The 21,243-nt window shown below is 35.5% G+C and overlaps 1 protein-coding gene across 1 annotated transcript in view; it reads left to right on the top strand.

Moving 5' to 3' along the window:
• The window catches only part of LOC121411805 (exportin-T-like), a 79,811-nt gene extending 69,284 nt beyond the window's left edge, over positions 1-10,527 (top strand). Inside the window, exons 21-22 of the mRNA XM_041604672.1 lie at positions 4,835-4,891; positions 9,995-10,527. Of these exons, the coding sequence (XP_041460606.1) occupies positions 4,835-4,891; positions 9,995-10,036 (99 nt within the window). The 3' untranslated portion in view covers positions 10,037-10,527. The remainder of the gene's footprint in view (positions 1-4,834; positions 4,892-9,994) is intronic.
• The last annotated feature ends 10,716 nt before the right edge of the window (positions 10,528-21,243 follow it).

Genomic DNA, 21,243 nt, shown 5'->3' with positions numbered 1-21,243 from the left:
CCATAATAGTGAAACTGCACCCTATTAAAGTCCTGGGGTGCAGTTCCGATGCGTGGAAATACCCAGTTGCGCAATCATTGGGTACATTACGTAGTGTCTACGCTTCACCTTGCTAGATTATTCCAGATTGATTTAAGGCCTTGTAATCTGATTATATTATACTTTGAATAGAATAACCTTTAGATTATATAGATTAGCCGAGTTAATCTTGTCACGCAAGCCGTTTTCGACTGGATTAATGTCATTGGCAATCGCTACACTTTCAACATCGCCGTTATTATAACCCATTGCCTACGAGTACCGTGTTGTCCATGTAAAAAGTCTTTTGGAATTATAAAGAGAATTTCATATTTAATGTGTTTAAAGACACAAAAATGGAGATAAGGGGTACTACATGAAGAAGTGCTTTAAGGCCAAGCTCATGCCAATAGCAAGACGATTTGATTAAATAGAGAAAAAGATCAAACAAGTATGAAACTTAAGATCTATTAAAATCACATATAACCATGGTAACAGAAGGGAGTTAAGGGGTTTTGCAATAAAGGAGTTAATTTTTTTTTTCTGTAACCTATCCTCCTTTGTTCTTGGAGGTCCATAGAAAGTGAAGTGTATTTATTTTAACCACAATTTTGAAATCTGATTTAGAAAGTACCTAGTGGCTCTTGAGGAAGGCTATTTATGAGAGGTGCTTTTTGTGCAAGAACTTTAGAATTAGGAGGTAAAGGGTTAAGGGTATTTCTGGCTCGGTGGGGAAGGGACACAGGAAGGGTGAATTGCAAAAGGGCATTGTTCATCATCAGATCACTAATTAATTTTTGAAAAAAGAATAAGCTAATTGGATGTTATATACTGTACATACATACAATATCAAAAAAATATGTAAAGTTAGTGTGTAGTATAATATATTTTTACGTGCAGATATGAAAATTTATTTATGTACAGGTAGGGGAATTCAGTAGATGTTTCTTAACAGACTTTTATTAATCAGACATATTTTTATATCTCTAGCATGTAAAATGATTCATGGCTAAATATAGGCTGTCAGGACATAGACAGCCATAAGAATTTTGAGAATATATTGCACATTTGCAAACACTTTCATTTATTAGGTTAACCTCATTTTTAGGATGTCCTGAATGCTCCTGGTGTTATTCAAAGCACAGATGTTATCATTCATCCGCGAAGTTCAAGGTGTTTTAAGGGAAGGGAAATTTCCATGACGCACGGCTCGAAAAAATTTCATCACTTTGATCTCATGCCAGGAGGAAGAGGAGATGCCAGGTCTGGGAGATGCACTCCGAGCGAGCTCCGCCGAGTGGGCATTGTCTTTTGAGGCTCATAGAATTACCCATGTCATTGTATATCTCTACATACAATACTTATTAATTAATGTACATAAAACTAATCTTGTTTTATTTCCATCCAAAAAGCACACAGAATTATCAGCAAATAAAGAAATTTTTACCTCTTGACCATCAATATGAATGGTTATGTTGATTTATTTTAATAAAACATACAAAGAAAAAACAATATTTTTATTTTATTTTATTGCTCTTGTAGCCAGTACACCTTTTAGATTTTCACAATTTTGTTTAGTGTATGGATAAAGGGGGGTGGTGGTGGTGGTGATGATGATGATGATGGTTATGTTATTTGTGATAATAATGAAATTGAACAGTTTATGTCCATATAATAATTATTTTCTAATCCAAAGAATTTTCGCAAACTATGCTAAAGTTCAAATTTATGAAGTAGCTTTAAAGTTAGCATTTTTCAGCACTGGCAATTTGTCACATATTCAAACCCAATATTAATAGACCGTGTCTGATCATCAAGTATTTATGTCCTATCTTTGACCTTTGATGCATTGTGCCTAATCACCAGATTTATTTTTGCACATTAAGCACAACTTCTCTTCTTTGAATGTGATAAGCAGTAATCTCTCCCTATAAAAATGATTATTGATGATCTGTGCAGAAATCATTTTTTTATTAGACATCACAAAACTAGGTTTATATGGTAAAATCAACTCACACGTTGACAATTTCCCATTGAACAATTATAATGCAGGATTTCTGGAGCTTTGTAAGAGCACCTTGTTATTTGCCATTGATGTTGGCTTTGTGAAATGAACCCCAGGTTTAAACTTTTGAACTCTGAATGTCCCTTTTCACCTCCAATACCGTGTTTACACAGTGACACGGCTCGGGGGTTCGACACGCGAGCCGTGCTCAACACGGCAATTTTATGCTGTGTAAACGCGATCAGTGTGATCCGCGAGCCGTGTCGAACACGGCTTTTTTGATCCGCCAAAATCGTAGGTTTCAACCCGCGAGCCGAGTCAGACTCGGCAATTTTTTCGTGTGTAAACAGAAAGCCGTGTCGAACTCTCTTGACCAGGTCACTGCGCGCGCTTTCACTTTTGGCATTGTTGTTGTTCGCACGGACAAGATTCGATTCCGGCGGTGAATTTCCCGCGTTTAATTTGCGATGTCATAATTCTTCTTCCGTTCGAGATCCGCGAGCCGTGTTGAACTCGCCTTTTTATATGTACGTATAAGCGCGATCTCTGATCCCTTCTTCGCAGTGTTCAACCCGGCTCGCGGATTCAACACCCGAGCCGAGTCAATGTGTAAACACGGTACAAATGTACCTATTCACATTTCATTGACTGATGATGGATTGAATTCAAATCATAGAATGCTAAATTCATTTTGTTGGTTTGTATTTCATTATTCTTGGATTATTTATTTTCATGGCTTTGGCAGGTTTGAAGTCACAGAACAACTTTGATATCCCTTTGCAGAAAGAGTTGTGTTTAAATGCAACCTCAACAAATATCAGAAATGCAAAAAAGTCCAAAATGGGTGCTTCATAGGGCTTGTATCATCACATAAGGTTGTCGAGTTGGTTGGGCAGTCGCACACACCCGATAATTCTCGAAAGGGACCCCCTAAATTCCTGAATCCTTGAGTCCGGTTTTCCTGACTATTCAATAATTTTGCTATAATTTTCGCAAAACATCTGTTAAACTGGACCCGACTTTTCACAAATTTAAGGTACCTTTTCTTGAATGGTCGGGTGAATTTGACTCAACATTTCAGGAATTTACAGGGCTCTTTCATGACACTGATGGATTTCCATAGAGTTACGATTAATTGGATCAATCGTAACTCTTTGTAAGACGAAGCCCAGTACACAAGAGATGAGATTCAAAATTTGCTCACTTCTATAAATTCATTGAAACATTCTGAATGAAAAAAAAAAGTTTTGCTTTATCAGAAGTTCAACCCCATTTCAAAGGAAAATGGATTAATGGGCTGGTTGGTTTGTACTAGGAAGTGGGATTCCTCTATGATAAGAACAGATGGACAACAGGTGAATTATAGAAATCAACCAAAACGTGAACAAAAAAAATTGAAATATACATAATACAATATGAAAGTCTGTCGTGTTCATCTCCGGCTTTTTTTTAAATTTGTGGCAGGAAGCATGAAGCATTTGATATTCATTGTCCTGTTGGAGCCATATTATGTTTGCTTGGTTATCAAAGACATCCTATTAAACAATGATATGTTTTATCTTTAGCAGATTTAATGAGGAACACAAATGTAAAGCAACAAATTCATTTCCCATGACTTTAGTATTGTGCAAAAAACTTTTTTCTCACACCATTGCTGTGATATAGGTCTAGTTTTAATGCAATTACATTGATATTGCAGTTTTACCCCCAAAAAAAGAAAGATAAAAAACAGCATTACGCATTTTGGCCGAAGAGGCGATCTTTTGCCATTGTCACCTGTAATACTTAACAAAGTCATCAAACCATGTTCAATTATCTTAACGATCATCATTGAAATACAGGTCCACAAAGATGATATAATATCTGAAAGCCCATTCTTTTTTAGTTGACAGATTCATTAATTAATTGAAATGCATTGAATTATTACCAATAAATGAATGGCTTTGAAATAATTCACTTTTCATTCTTTCCTGTTGAATTGTTAGTCATTTACAGTTCCATGTCTTTTGCTTTCCAGACATGATAAAAAGTGGTTCCGATTCTATCTTGTATTTGTGATTAGGCTTGTTAACAGCCAAAAATACTAATGATATCAATTAAATGATGTAGAAATAAGAAGCACAAGAGAAAATAAGAAATAAGGAAAAAAATAGATACGATATTAAAGCGATGCTCCAGGCTGAAAATATTTATATCTCAATTAACAGAGTAAAGTTCGCCGAGCAAAATGCTGAAAATTTGATCAAAATTCTATTATAAATAACGACGTTATTAAATTCTAAAGACTTGCATTAGTTATTTCTTGCAACTTATTTCATAGTAATGGAGACACAACATTAAAACATTTATGAAAAAAATGAAACAATTGCGATTTCATGTAATAACATAAGAAAAAAAGACATGCCTAGAACTGTTTCTCCGGAATTATGTAAATCTCTAAAATTCAATGGCTATATATTTATCTGATTTTGATCAGATTTTCAGCATTTTTCTCTCTAAAATTTTACTATATTTATTTAGATCTAAATATTTTCAGCCTGGAGCATCCCTTTGATGATGATATGATAGGGGCCCACCTTTCACTCCACCCTGTTTAATACAATGGGGTGAATATGGGGACATTCAATTTTGTTGTGACTTCTCTTTTGGGTGTGTCTGGAGTCCAGATGTGATGTCTAGACGATGTCTTTAGTCAAGATCTTGCTGTAGATGCAAATTGGAGTGAAGGGGAAAAAAGGAACCTTGAAAGTTTTACTTTTAATTTCTTTGTCTATATAATTGCGTTTATTTTGCATTTTCTTAATATCACAGGCATTTTGTCAAGCTCTTCAAGAAATGGATGGCAAAAATTTCAAGAGTTTTTGTAAGGTAAGTAAACTAAAAGATTGGAATGTATCATGCAATAAAACAGCACAAAATGAATTATATAGGCCTACAGTACATGTTTATTATGTATTGTTTATCATGTATTTTTTGTTTCATTCCATTGGGAAAAAGTGAGTAAAGCCGAATTGTGAGTCCATTCATATATTTATTTTGTTTATGAATCTTTCTGATGCAATGTAACAATCACACTTTAAAACTCAAATTAAATCTATAACAAAAATTACATGTACCATAAAGGTCGAGTCCATCCCAATGACAAGTTGATTTCAATAGATAGAGAAAAATCAATGAAGTATAATGGGATGTATAATGAGAAGCTATGACTTAAAAATTTTGCTTGTTTTGAAAAAAAAATTAAAAAGAAACAATTCATTAAAAACAAATAGCTATAGGCTATATATACCCCGTATTCTTAATATTATTCTGATTTCATCCGATCTGAAATATATTGGCATTGGGTCGGGTGATGATTGCCCTTTAACTTCATTGCACTTGTAAACAAGGCAATAAATTGTGAATATTCTGAATAGCTTAATGAGCTTATTAGTGTTCAGCACAGCTGAAATGCTGATATGTATACATGTAAGGCTATCGTATATATCATACTTTCCTGAATATTCAAGGCATGTCTCACAATACTATGTAATGTATTACAATATTATTGTATTTTCCCATTGATCATTATGAAATTGAACCGAGGCTCAATGAAATTAAAATTTTATATCAAATGAGTACTTTTGTAAGCCACAAACACTTGCCGAGTCTGAAACTAGCCAGGTGCAAAGCCTGGTCTATTGTATAGGTAGAGTTATAGATTTGACCAGCTGCTCTCAACCAAACAGATTATATTCTTTTTTTTTTTATTGGGTTACATGTTTATCCACCAGGGACGTGTTTCATACATAATGACTTCGAACAGTAGAAACTTTGCATTTGATAATGAACTTAAACTTTAATTATTTGATAAAATTTTATCAGATTCTGTCTAGTACTAGCAGGTAAATAACTAAATATCCCTGTCTGGATCTACATGTCATGTACAAAATATGAAAAGAAAAATACAGTATGTAACTACTTGGCATCAAAAGATTTGAAAGACCAACCTGGGCGAAGATTGGTTGGAAGGATTAAACGTAAATGAAAAAAGTATTCAGAAAATGGGCTCTGTTTTTCCCCATGCTTCAAATTGTAATTTTTGCACCCCCCCCTCCCCCGTTACTTATAAAAGAAGAATACATGTAATTCACTCTTTTTTTTTCTTTTGAAACAAAAATAGTGAGGCCCTTTGAACACTTATACTCCAAATTTAGTGATTGCATATAATATGGGCATTAAAAAAATATTCAGATGATCTGAAATATCATCTGAATATATTATTTGAACTAATGGAGATACATTATAGGATTTAGTTTCATGAAGGATACAAACATAATTTGATAAACTGGAATAGTGACTCACATTATAGGGAGATTTAAGATAACGTAAGATTAATGAGTAACCATGGCCGTTTTCATTCTGAAGGCAAGGTGATATTACTCTGAGTAACTCTGGACCAGGTTGAGTTGATACGCTTATTACCAACATTACACCCCCCTTTCAAATTGGCAAGCGGTGTATCCGCAGTGGTTTCCGTGGTTTCCAAGCAAGTTTGCACCATAGGGTGGTGCGCGGAATCTCCCTCATGCGGAAATAAATGAAATTTACGCGCAAGATAGGCGATACCACACCAGGTGCTGACTAACTATGTTTGTAACCCTCATCTCGAAGTGGTTGAGTACTTTGCTTTGAATCTGGATAAAAATATTCTTAGAATTTTCATACTGCCCTCCATCGTGGAGTAACTCTGTCTGGACTCCAGAGCACTGGCGGATCGAGGGGGGGGCACAGGCAGCCAATGCCCCCCCTTTTGAGAGGCATAATTAAAATTTGTAATGTAAAAATGCCATTCAAACAAAAGTGTACCCCCCCTTTGTAAGTGAAGACCCTTTTTTTGTTGTTATTCAATTCATTTATTTTTGCTTGTTAAATTTTTTCGTGGACGAAATACCCTTAATTTTTGGTTAAAACCCTTTTTTTTCTTTTTTTCGAAATTTTCCTCGGGGAAAAGTGTGCCCCCCCCCCTCCTTTCGAAAAAATCCTGGATCTGCCCCTGCTCCAGAAAGTGGTTCATGAGTTTTACAGCAGAGTATGATTGAAACTCAGCAGCATCTCTGCATGATTTTTTTTTAATTATGTTTTTATTGTTTTCATAAATAATCAATTACAAGAAATCACAATATTTACATAATTAGACATGATTGTAAACAAACAATTTTTTTTTTTAAGTTTTTGATTTGAAATGTGAAAATATGTGACCACAGTGTGAAGCCATGAAGTGTGGTCAAACACCATGGACAATGAACCAATGTCACAATGGCCTGGATGATGAATCATACTTCTTTGTATGACTATTGTAGGGCAAAGCAAGAATACTTTGATATGGAGGGGGGGGGCCAAGGTGAACAATTTGATTTTCTCAATTGGATACAAGGGGTATTATGAACTTACATAACCTCTCTTTTTAGTCCTCCCATTTTCTTCCTGATTTCTTCTCTTTTTTAATCCCTTTTTTTCCAACTTTTCCTCCACTACTTCAAAAATCTCAGGAGTGGTTGTTCCTCCGGGCCCCCTGTAGCACTGCCCCTGAATATCTGTTTTGACCCCAAAAAGTACAAAGTGAAAACACAATCCATGAGTCATAGTGTTCAAAACTCAACACTGCTTCAATTGCTATCTTTACTTAGGCCTCATTGTATCTTCAAGCAGTGCTCAGCAAAATGTAGTTGCCAATGTAATTTGAGATGCTAGAAAAATAAAAAGCATTGAACATTTTTTGTGTATGACTCATGGTTTATGATGATTGTCTAAACTAGAGAATATTATAGATTAAATCTCATAGATGATTGTTAAAAGAGATTTGTTTATTTCATTTTTTATAAGTGTGATGATTTATAGCATTCATTAAGAAATAATGAAAATTGCCAATTAATTTGATAGGTTTGCATTATATCAGTATAAAAAATTAGTTAATATCCAGTTGGATATTTCTGTATACAAATTGTGTGTACACAAAACAAGGCAAGATTGCTTGTTGAAAACAGACAATTTGTTTTCTTCTCACACAGTGGATATTATGAGCAATTTTCTTAAATATTGAAAAAAAAAACACTAACTGCAAGAAAAAAAGAAGAAAATTATGTTAATCTTAAGCATGTGTCAACTGTGTTTGAAATGTGCACTGGTAATTCAAATTGTCACCTAGTCTTTTACCTCTTTGGTATTACTCTTCATCATGTTTCAGGTGCAAAATTCATAAGACATTGTTAATGTTCCATGAAATTGCACCATGCCATTTGAATGATTCATAAGATAGGTGTGCTCAGGTTGGGAGTGTTGCAATTCCCTCATCATAATGCATCTTTCTTGGCTCAAGGGTGTTTCCAATAATGAGGGCACTGTTATTAAAAAAAAATGTTTTTTTCCTTCAGGCTGTAATAACTTGGCTAGTCACGAAGGAATTTGAAGTGATGTCTTTCAGAGCAAACTTCCCCCGCAGTTGCCTTTCATGGCTTGTCATAAACATCCGAGTGTTGGATTCGGTCAAATAAGAAACCCTTGTTTGACCAAAAAGGAGCCTGTGGTCTGAACCACATCCCTGAAGATTGATGTCAATATTTATTACAATGCTATTTGAGATAATGAACAAATAGTTGGGATGCCCGAAGACCGAGTGACTCATGTAGATTGTATGAATGGGGGATTCCCCCCTGTCATCATGGAGATGGAGAAAGAGAGGATTGCATCAGTTAGCTGTGTAGAGATGGGGGATCTCAATTCTCAAGTTTGGTTTTCGGATCCTGTGACTGTGAATTAAGGGGAACTTTTTTTATTCACCCTGTCATTAAGCCAGGATTAATGAAAGCTTAAAATGAGAGAAATATTCACTTTCAAATTTTTTCAGTTTTGTTTTTATGATGTCACATGAGAAGTAACCCCCCCCCTTGTCCTGTAATATGAACTCCATAAACTTTTATTTTAAGGGTTCCTGATGATTGAAAGTTTTTCAGAGAATTGTGCTTGAAATAAAGTGTATGATTATGCATTGACAGAGCTACCAGTAAATCTTTCTCATTTTTAATGGCATTTTTAAAATCCGTAAATCAATGAAAACTCATGAATATATATCTCTTATTTTTCTGCTGACTACTAAAGTGAGCTTGATGTCCTGGTGACCTCCCCCATTAACTAGAGGTTTTATTTTGAACAGTGGTCCAAAATCTAATCAAGTACAATCATACCTTTTATTCTTAGGTGACAAAAGATAAAGAAAAAGGATAATGTTGCAAGAAATTGGAAAGAATACTGTAAGATTACACTGTATTTTTTTTCATAAAGAAGGTAGTGACTGGTAGGGTGACCTGACATATGCTCTGGCGACAATTGTTCAGGGCTTTATTTCGTCTTAAGATATAAGGTTAGGGTTGCAATAGGGTTTTACATCTATGTTAGGTTTAGGATAAGGTATAATGTTAAATTAAGAGTTGAAGTTGGTAATTCGATAAGTGTGTGGAATTTACAGAGGAGCGATTGTCGCCGGAGCAAGTGTCATGGAACCGCCTGGTAGGCCTGTACTTCACGATTTTAACATTGATTCTTAGCATTTATTCCACAAGCAGTCAATCTCAGCACCAGGCCCCCTTGCCGGAAGAGTTGAAATCAATTGTAGATTGATCTTCAACCAATCAAAAGCACAGATTTGGGACTTGTGCTTGATTTTCTAATGAAAAGTTGCTTTTAAACGCATATTTTTTTCAAGCAACAGTGCCCATCTTTAGACTATCTTCTAATATTTTTCAAATTATGACCTTTTGAGCTTTCATGATTACTTTTCTATCAATAATGAACACCATAATAACAACCAGTGAAAATGTTTCTATGGAAGTTTGAATTTTACCACATCGTGCAGAAAGTGTTGATGATTTCATCGTTCCAAGGATGATTGTTGAAATGATGATACATTTTTTTTCTGTTTGTCTTTTCTTACAGATGTTCTTTGAATCTGCCAAAAAGTCTGTGATAGCTTCATGACATAGGGAGAAAGCTTGAAGCCAAGTTCATCTTACTGTGGCTATCTAAGAACACTACAAGGCCTCGGAGCCGATCCTTTTCGACTTCAATGCAAGCCTGTAAATAGAAAGTTATTTTAAAGCATTGCACGGTGAAGAAGTCGTAACCAGGGACCTCCCTACATTCATCGATTGATGTGAATACATTGTTAGGAGTGCATCTCTGGCCTTTGCTGCAAAGTATGATGGACGTTTCACCAATGTCAAGTTCACCGTGAGTCAAGGACGAAGAATGGGAGGCCTTGAGTGAGGATCGTCTGGACTGTGATGATGGCAGGTGATGACTCACTGATTGACTTTGAGTCATACTTGAAGGGAAACCACAGGGTTCGCACATGTTCATCTCTCCTGCTGACAAGTTATGGTGAATCAGACGGATCGTAATGCATATTAATACATATATGCATGAATCTTTTCACTCCTTTCATATGAACCATGAATGTTGCTGCCGATTTCAGAAATGATGATTCTGTATTAGTATATTACTCTTTAATGAATACCAAATGGCTTCTTTTTTTATATGGTGATCATTTTATTGCTTACCTTTAATATTGTCTCAGAGAAACAAAGTGGAAATACCAAATTTAAAAATGGCAATCAAAGGTATTATGCTGAGAAGATGACACATTATTTTTGAACCAATATTTTTGTTATATTATGTTCAGTACTCTTTTATTTTCTTATTATTTCATTCATTTTTTCTTCCTTTTATGAGCAATAGACTTCGTTTGCAAATGCTAGCATTGTGCATGGTATTGTTTTCACGACATCATTATTGTACATGTTATGTTTTTATAGTAGGAAACATATAGGACAATTAATCTTTTTGTGTAGGACCTGTATCATTTGTAAACCTTGCTTTTAGAAAACGACATACTTTTGAATACCTGTAGGTCAAAGGAAATGACTAGTTTGTTTGTTTTTTTTTGTTTTTTTTTAGTCATTTAATGATTAATTCTATTTTATTGCAAATCTGTTGCAATTTCTTTCAGGCCTTATATCAAATCAGCAAAATACACATAGTTTATTTGAAATGGATAAGTTAATTCACACTTTATGAGAAATATTACTTCAATATCCTGGACCAGTTTCCACAACGAATTACAGTTGAATGGATCGCAGTTGAAAAATAAAAATCATTGGTATTCATCTGTTTACATAATTAGGTTAGTCAGAATATGAATTGCTTAATAAGTGGTTTGTTAGATGGGGCAAACGTAAATGCCTTTAGAAGACATGCTGAAATAATTAATCTTAACAAACAAATACAGTCATATATGTCTCAGGGGGTGTTGCAAGAAAATATTTGCAATCAACCGCAAATATTCTGTTGCAATTTTACAATTGATTGATCACTTTTAACTATAAGCTAATCAGATTATACTCCTTGTTTCATGGAGCAGATTAGCAATCAATCGCAAATTCGCAATTAATTTCACGGCATATGCTTGATTTCGGGAACGGAAATAGACTTGCAATTGATCGCAAGTTTCTTGCAATGCCCCATTAGTCACAAAGACCTGTGAATTGAATTTGAGATCAGCATGGAAATGCCGGGGTCGGAGTCTAGGCCTGCTAGCCTTGGCCCAATTCACATGTACGGGAGAAGATTTCTGGCGGCTTTGTTGTTGTTGTTTTAGCTTATACGGCTTTTTTATTTGGAAGTGTGGTCTCGACTCATCCTTGGGAAAATGTTATTTTTATTCACACATGGAATTTTCATTTCTCAGAAAGTTGAATTATATTTGTAACATGGACCTACTCATCCAATATGTAGGGAAACTGGTGTAAAAAATTTTTTTTAAGCTCTCTCAGTTGTAGTATTATGTTACTTGCCAATGCCATGTGTATTTTTTTTTCAATGTAAAATTATGAAATATATGTTATATATTCAATATTGACGATCATCTCGTGAGATGCTAAGAGGCAAAATGATAATAAAGTATTTGATTTTTGGATCTACAGTATGGTAAAAAAAATTCACTACCAATTTTATTTATTCTCGCATTCAAGATTTTATTTGTGGTCTTTTGCTCTTGATATCTGAGAAAAAAAGAAAAAAATTATTCATTTCCTTCAATGATATGATTATATGTAAACATTAAAGGTATGTATTATAAAAACAATGCAAAATGTATTTTTATATCTCTCTAGAATTTTCATTTTTTGTTATTATTTTTTTCAATATGAGAAACACATAATGACAGTTATGGGAAATTGGTCATACCTCATTCACTTTGTCGGGATTGACGTCAATTCTGACGTCTGTCTATCCACTCTTTGTTTGCGCTGCCCATTTATTCTTCCTTAATTGACATCTGAAATCATTGCAAATAATGGACCTCTATTGTAACAGCTTCCCCCTTCTAAGAAAAAAATTATTCTTCATTGTGTCACAGTCCGTAGAGCATGGGTTTCAGATTCCGGTGACCCGGGTTCGATTCTCACTTGGTGCTCTAGTGCCCTGTGGTGTATAAAGGCAGGTATCCTCATCACCAGGTCCAGTCGGAGCCGTCGGTCCTCTGGTTGCTTGCTTACAAGCATTCATGCTTTCTATTATGCTTTTCACACTGCACATATTTTCCTTAAGCCCAGGAAATTTGTGGGGCTAAGGGGGGCCTTAGCCCCACCAATTTCCTGGGGTTAAGCTAAGCCCACTTCGTGTTCACACTACGTTTTAGCAAAGTGGGCTAGCGTGGTAATCGGTCCGTGTGAAAGGTCCGATGATTCTAAAGACGAATTGCAATCATCATTACAATGATGATTCAAGATTCACGTGTGAAAAGGCCCTTAGTTACTCACACATTTACACTCGACCGGTGATTCTCTCAGATTCTCAATTTGTATTCCCATCAACTAAAATTGAAATCTGATCTTTTTAGATTAAACTTTGTTTTGTTAACAAGCATTTGAATGCAGAGTTTATTACTGATTAGAATTATAGAATATTTACTCCCATAATGGTGAAAAGGGAAAATTAGGGGGGGTAATGTATAACTTATGGAATGCCCAGAGTCCCATCGCATTAAACTTCACAATTTTCACATTGATGGTATCTTTAGTTGTAACTACTGTGGATTCCTTGATTTTGATTGGCTGTTGAAGGTTGTCATGGTAATTGTCATTGATTGCCTAGTTAACATCGATATTAGTATTGATGCAGCAAGGCCTATTGGGCCTGTTCCGCGTTTCCATATATAGCTTGTTAAAAGTGGCAAGTTACAAGTTGATATTATTAGTAAATCCTGTGATTTCATTTACCAAGGGAAAATTCTTCAAAGATTTATGGTTTTTGTCATAGATGAAGAGTTATAAGAAACTGGGTATTTTTATCTTCGTAAATTTTTATTTGTAGTCATATCGGCAAAGATCTGTATGCAGAACTTTGCAGATGACACAAGTAAATCCAATCTTCTTTGGAATGGTCTATTCACATCAAGTGCATGTGTGAATTTTCTTGTTCTGGTTTTCCAGTGAGTCCCGAGGTGCCTTCACACCTGCCAGATATCACAATTACCTGAAACTTAGGAGATATTTTCACAGGAAGGTCTGAGACAGCCATTTGCAAAAAAAAAATGTGATGTGATCATACAAGGCAAGAAAAAGCCAAATCCTTTCAATAAGAGTGCAAGAGTCCTATTGTCTTGTTCGTAACTACAAGAAATTTATCTGGTTAACACAAGTATGAATGCATAAGATTAATTATCAGGTATTATGAGGTCTGAACAAGGCCACAAAACCTACTGATGGGGAGAGTATTGTGATTGGACAGATTTTGAATTTTCCTGTTACGGCTCTTTTGGTTGATTGGTCAATTCTTGCCTTGCATGTTTCTGTCACCGCTCAACAAGTTGTCTAGCCTCTTCACACAGTATGCCAAACTGGACCTTAGGATACATATTCGGGGGCAGACCCTCAAGTCGGTGCTTACTCGGTTTCTTTTTTCCTGTGGAACCGTGGTCTTGATGAATTTCATCATGGACTTTCCAGTTCTTGACCCTTTTTATATTTTCATTGGAACTGGAAATGCCAAGTGGTGATTATGCTTTCCACAATTGCATTGTGATGATGCCATAAAGGGTGAACTGTGGGACTATTGTGCTGAATTTCCTTGACTTTTGATATCACTTATGTTGTGTTAGAAGCGGGAATATAGGTCAGATAAAGGTAGCAAGAACGATGATGTATTGGCTTTTTTTTTTGTTTCATAAGTTCATTTGAGGGAAAGTGAAAGGTCTATATTTTTGGTCTTATTTTTCTACTCTTTAAATGTAAATGGGACTGACACTTATGTTTCCATTTCCATTTAAAAAAAAAAAAGCTTTGTTATTTAGAAGCGTGTAATTTAACAAAACTGACAAAGTTAAATATCTATTTGAGGGGGGAGGGGTCCTACCTAGTTAAAAGTTATTAACGTACAATCAAACCCATCACAATTCTAACAAAACAAGAAGGCATGTGATGTTTGACTTATGCCAATATATCAATTTATTTTTGGAACCGAGTTGAAAACATGTTTGTGTTTTCATTTGCATTAATCCATTTAAATCTTGCTTTAGATCCATCCAAGCTGCACTATTCTGTGTGGGTGTTGTTTGTGTTTTTCCGTCTATATATAGAGCGTTTGTGTTTTTGCTTGTTCAACTATCGATAAACTAAATGCTCGACTCAAACCATGTGTAAACTTTCAAATTCCAAATTTAGTTTGTTTACATTGCATTGCATAGTTTTCATAATAAGACAGGAGTAAATATGAAAATATATTGCAAATATTTAAAACAATTTTTTATCCTACACTGAAAGCTTTGCGGAAAATAGCAACAGTAATTCAGAAATAATTGCCCAAATTTACCATGTTGCTTTTGAATCTATGACTTATGCCAATTTCATGCTTTAATTACACTTGTTTAATCAGTAAATATATTTGTTTTGCTATGGTTTGGGGCCACCTTAATATTATTGTTTATTGATTATTCCAGCAATGTGCATAAACTGTGGTTTAATTAAACAAATTCAAAACCACCTCTGTATATTCAGGCCAGTGAGTAGTTAGCATTTCATGAAGTGTATTGTTGGTGATTTTCACTGATGACCTTGCTGTCAGCCAATCAGATACAAGGAATATAGTAGCTTATAACAGATTTTAAGCAAAATCAATGACAAAAATCACTTCATGAAAAAGATTCTCAGGATAAGAACATGTATGAAATTGGCTTAGAGGAACATTCTAGTGTTGGGATGTAGCTTTTCGTACCCTTTTTAATCACTGTTTTAAGAACTTCACTTGTCACTCATATATCATTTAATCTTTCAGATATCTTACAGTGCCACAAATTTTGTAGACTTGTTAGAAATGAACTCATGGACATGATTTTACCATCTATGTATGATTAAAAAAAAAACTAAATTCATGCTTTTTAATGTATGTAGGCCTTATTAAACATAAAACACAAATTTCTGAAGAAATTAAAGATTTTAAGTTATTTATTATTGGAAGTATGTGATTTTACATTATAAATTTCAGTTCCACTCACCGCCTGTTCACATGGTAAAAAAATTGTAATTTGAATGATTCCAGTGAAAAATACGGCTACCGACAAATTTTTAGCAAGTGTGAAACCAAACTAGAATCACAAACACTAATCACAATCACAAATTCAAATTTTACTCTGGAGTTGAATTCCAGTTAATTGTCACTCAAATAACGGTACAAATTTTACGTTTGAAAGGGTTGACCTCCAAAACATCTTTTGACGGGCAGAACTTACATGACCTTTCAAGCATTTCTGTAGATAATACAATGGTCATGCACTCATCGTATCGATGCAGTGCTTTGATTGACAAGTCGCCAAGGACACATACCACCTTCGTTCAGGAATTCGAATTCAAATCACAGTATTCGAGTGAGCGTGTGAAAGGTCCGATGATTCTTAAGACAAATTGCAATCACCAATACAATGATGATTCAAGATTCGTGTGTAAAAAGGCCCTCAGTTAAATAGAAATAAAATGAATGCAAAAAATAAAATCATCTGTAACCAAGTTCTGTTGATGTATGGATATTAATTTAATCTTTCAAAATGCCAATCAAATCTAGACTGGAAGCAATGTTTATTCAGTTATGTCAATGGTGCATCAAGTTTGTCTGATTATGTGTTGTATCGATTGTAAAAATTTATTTTCTTGTTATTTCATGCAATGAAATAGCTATCATCGAAATATTTAATGTTAATTCTGCCCCAAAGTGTACCTCTTTCTATGGATTCAGTGCTGTAAGTGAAATATAATGCAATTTGTGGGCAAACGGTCATGTATGATTTATATGTGTATATTTCTTTTCCAAGCTTTTTTTCTGTAAATGAATTAAGAATAAAATGCAAAGTGTAATTCACTTTTGACCATGAACGAATGGTGTCTGGAAGTCTTATATGTATTTCATTCATGTCACTGCTTAAAATACTCCCCTCCTCATTTTCAGCACGCACTCCTTATTCTTCTTCATTCCATTTCCCTTCATTATTCCACTTCTGTTTTCTCATCCTCATCTTCCTCCTCTTTAATTCTTTTTTCGTCTTTTTCTTGTTGACAATCCAAAATTGTTTCTTCCTAAATACTAATTTGGAATCCTTTCATCCAATATATCGGGCTGAAATCTAGCTCAGTGTGATTTTATTTTTCTACACATCTACTTTTGGGGCAAACAAGTAGACCTGAAAATATATTGCTATATTATCAAACATTGTTTAACCCTACGCTCAGCAAGCTTTCTGGACATAGCAACAGTAATTCAGACTCCATTGCTCAAATTTACCATGTTGCTTTTTAACCTATTGTTTATGCAGATTTCATGCATTAATTACACTTGTTCAATCAGTAAATTAATTTTGTATGGAATGGTTTGGGGCCACGTCCAGGCTGAAAATAAATATCCAAACAAATAGAGTAAAAATTCACAAAGCTAAACGCTGAAAATTTCATCAAACCTGATATCAAATAAGGTTATTGAATGTTACAGTTAAGCACAATTTTGTGAAAACAATTTATGCGCACCGTCATGAATATACAATAGGTGGGCTGATGATGTCATGCCCTCACTTAAGTTATCTGAAATCATAATCACATATTTTTATACGTGTTTGTGATTATGTCTCCCAAGTAACAAAATATTTTGCAGGAATTACTTAAACTCGTCAATCCATTTTTTGTCTCACCTTTCTTGTTGTTGTACTGGGCCAGCCGACCAGCTTCGCCGGCAATCCGCTCGAAGATGTCGTTGACGAAGCTGTTCATGATCGTCATGGCCCGGCCAGAAATTCCGGTATCAGGGTGAACCTGCTTAAGGACTTTGTAGATGTAGATTCCGTAGCTCTCCTTCCTTTTCCTCTGCCTCTTCTTGCCGCCGCTGAGTGAGACTATAGGCGCCGCTTTTCCGACGACGGCGGCGTCAACACCAAATCTTAACCGAAGGTTAAGTTTTTGAAATGACAGCATAACTTAAAAAGTATATGGACCTAGTTCATGAAACTTGGCCATAAGGTTAATCAAGTATTACTGAACATCCTGCCTGAGTTTCATGTCACATGACCAAGGTAAAAGGTCTTCTAGGGTCAATGAACTTAGACCATGTTGGGGGGAGTCAACATCAAAATCTTAACCTAAGGTTAAGTTTTTGAAATGTCATCATAACTTAGAAAATATATGGACCTAGTTCATGAAACTTGGACATATACTTAATCAAGTATCACTGAACATCCTGCATGAGTTTCACGCCACATGACTAAGGTCAAAGGTCATTTTGGGTCAATGACCTTTGGTCGACTTGGGGTATCTGTTGAATTACCATCATAACTTTGAAAGTTTATGGATCTGATTCATGAAATAATTAATATTAATCAAGTATTACTGAATATCCTATGCAAGTTTCAGGTCACATGATCAAGATCAAAGGTCATGTGAGGTCAATGAACTTTGGCCACGGGGGGGGGGGGTATTTGTTGAATTACCATCATATCTCTGTAAGTGTATTGGTCTAGTTCATAAAACGTGGAAATAAGAGTAACCAAGTATCACTGAACATCTTTTGCGAGTTATAGTAGTTTTCAAAGTCAGCACTGCTGCTATATTGAACCGCATGATGCAGGTGAGAGCGCCAGAGGCATTCCACTTGTTTTATTCTTGCAAGACAAAATTTGAATAAAATTTCATGATTATGAATTAGCCCTCGATTCCTCGATTTTAGTGTATGTGCACGTCTTAAACAAGATATCATAATTCATTTAAAACCATCAGGCATAAGGTTGGAACCATGGCCCTGGGAAGCGGGGGTGCTGAAGAACCCAGGAAATTTTGCCTTTGGGGTGCTGCGTGTGGTATTTTTTACAGGCAGCACCCCCTGGAAATCTGGTCGGTATGATAAAATACAGAAATATAATGAAAATGAAGGGTTTTTTAGGAACCCCACCCCCCCTTCAGAATTTTCCTACACAGTGTTTAAAATAGTGCTTTAATTCACCATTTTCCTGTCGGATCGGAATATCAAATAATTTCAGCTCGCAATATTGATTTTCATCTTTAAAAAAAATGTATAAAATGCCCAGATTCTAGGTATCACGTGCACGCATGTTTATTCAAATACGCAGCTTTTTTATTATTTCAAACGTGCTTAAATCATCAAGTTTTAGATCAGAATATAAAATTCTACTGGCGCTTCGCGCTTACATTATTATTATCCATCCTCAAGTTCCTGATTTACAAATCATTAATAAAGTGTCCAGTTGGTAGGTCTGAAATCTCAATTTTATCTACGCTCACATTATTGTATACCTATCCTGTTCATGATGAGGCTTAGAATGTCTCGGGAGAATGTCCCGTTTTTAGGTCGGAAAATAATAAATAATAATAATAACAATATTTATAAAGCGCACCATATCCATCTCTAAGAGATGCTCAAGGCGCATACAAATAACAATTAACAAACTAAACATAAGAATAAAGAACTAGACTGTAAACTGCTGGTATGATTTAGCAGTTTTGTTTCAAGAATCCCCCCCCCCCACTTTTTTTTTCCAAAACCGTATACAAAAACGTAAGAATAACCATACGATTGTGATTTTTTGCATGGTCAGCCCCCCCCCCACACACTTTAAAAAACGTTCCGCAGCCCATGTGGTTTATGCCTAATAAAAACTGATAAAGATGTGAGGGCCATAAATCTGGGGGGGGGGGGGGTGAAACGAGACAGTAATTTTAGCCCTAAAATGCCAGATATGGTCACTTTTCAGGAGTTAAAGTATATATTCAACCCCGATATACACAATCTTTTAAAAACAAGATTCTCGCAGGTTGAACAGTGCCCAGCAGCTTGCCATCATTAATTTGAGATTAGGCCTACAGTAAACATATTTTTATGATGCGCAGAAGGCAATGATTGTTTTGAAAGTATACCCTAACTGTAAAACAACACATCTGCACTTGCTGTTCTTTTTTTTGTCAGCCTGTCTATATATTTCTCTCCCTCTCTCTTTTAGTTTTGTAAATACTATTGATTATGCTATTTGTTTAGCTATTTCCAGGGGTTTCATTTCATTCCTTGCCGTATTTTCCTTGTTTGGACATGAATATTGTTCGTACAAAATAATATGGGAGATAAAAGTTTCAGTGGAGCATAATTTATTACGAATTTTCGCGCGCGCGCAATAAAAAAATCCCCACTTCATGTATTGCGAAATCCAGGCCTGTAGTTCCCCGATTTAAAGCTACGTGTCAACATTAAATGAAATAGACCGCCACAGCCGAAGCATCTGATATAATCATCAACTGAAGTAGTGCTCCTCAGTCCACGTTGTCATTCCAAGTATTTGTAAGGGAGATGTCGGTCGACCCCCCCCAAAAAAAAAAAAAATCTCAATATTTCCATTTTCTCCTTGGAATTAACGATGGTGGTAGGCCAAAGGAACGGAAACAATATACATTAATAAAGTATTATATTAAATTTAAGAATGACATTGCCTTCCCAATGTTACGGACGAAGCCAGGGGCGGATCAAGAATTTTTTTAAAAGGGGCGGGGCACGTTTTCTCGAAGAAAATTTGAATAGCCAAAAAAAAATCCTCGTGCATCATGAACGACATATTCCCATTAAAAATATACACTGTAACTTTGAAGGGGGAACACTTGTGTAAGAACGGAATATTTACATTAAAAGTATTGACTACATGACTCAAAAAGGGGGCACGGGCCGGATCGGCCCCCTTCCCCTGGATCCGTCACTGGATGAAGTGTTTAAACTCTACTGGGTCAACGACGGGGGGGGGGGGCACAAGCAATAGCTGCACGTAGAAATTTTTCAAGAAGTCGGGGCGCGGGAATGCGCTTAAATTTCTATAAAAAAAGCGAGAGGATGAAGAGATCAAGCTCGCATAAACAAGGGTGCTGAATGAGGTAATTTTGCAAGTTTTCTCTTTACAAGTCTCAGTTCGAAAAAAAAAAAGTAACCATGGAGAGCAGCATGTATCGTCACACCTCGGTTGCTTGAGCCATGCACGCTGGCGCCAAAATGAAAAGTTTTGTGCAGATGGTTATTATCTCATGATCAATTACGGCAGTAAAATCTTGAATCCAGGTCCGCCAATCTATAAATTGAACACTACCAATATGGAATATTGAAAAAGGACATTCAAAGGGAGATTTATGCATACACCAAAATATTAAGGCACAATAAAGAATCGCATGATCAACAAAATAAAATGTTATTCGTGGTTCAATCACCACAATGCAAAATCATATACGTTGTTCAATCACCACAGAGTGGGATAGTGGTGACCTCTTTCTTCGGGTTATCGATGGTTGTTTGCGTTTGGTTAAAAAAACATAATGCACAATTGAAAATATAGTCTCATATAAAGTCATTTTAATAAAACCAAGGTAAGAAAACGACAGACGTTCTACTCCGTGCAAATATTTAACCGGCGACGGGCGACTGGAACTAAGACTATATCTTTTAGGGACTTCCCAAGCATGTATTTCGCAATACAAGATGGTCTTTCCCTATATGCCCTTTCACACTAGGCATATACTCCCCTATCCGACCGATATCCCATCATTCAAAATAACATAATTCATTGTTTGGTCTCGGATTGGTTTCGTAGATATGACTGCATGCGACATACT

The sequence above is a fragment of the Lytechinus variegatus genome, chromosome 3 (assembly GCF_018143015.1).
Source record: "Lytechinus variegatus isolate NC3 chromosome 3, Lvar_3.0, whole genome shotgun sequence".
NCBI lineage: Eukaryota > Metazoa > Echinodermata > Echinoidea > Temnopleuroida > Toxopneustidae > Lytechinus > Lytechinus variegatus.
This window is presented reverse-complemented; position numbering and strand designations above follow the sequence as displayed.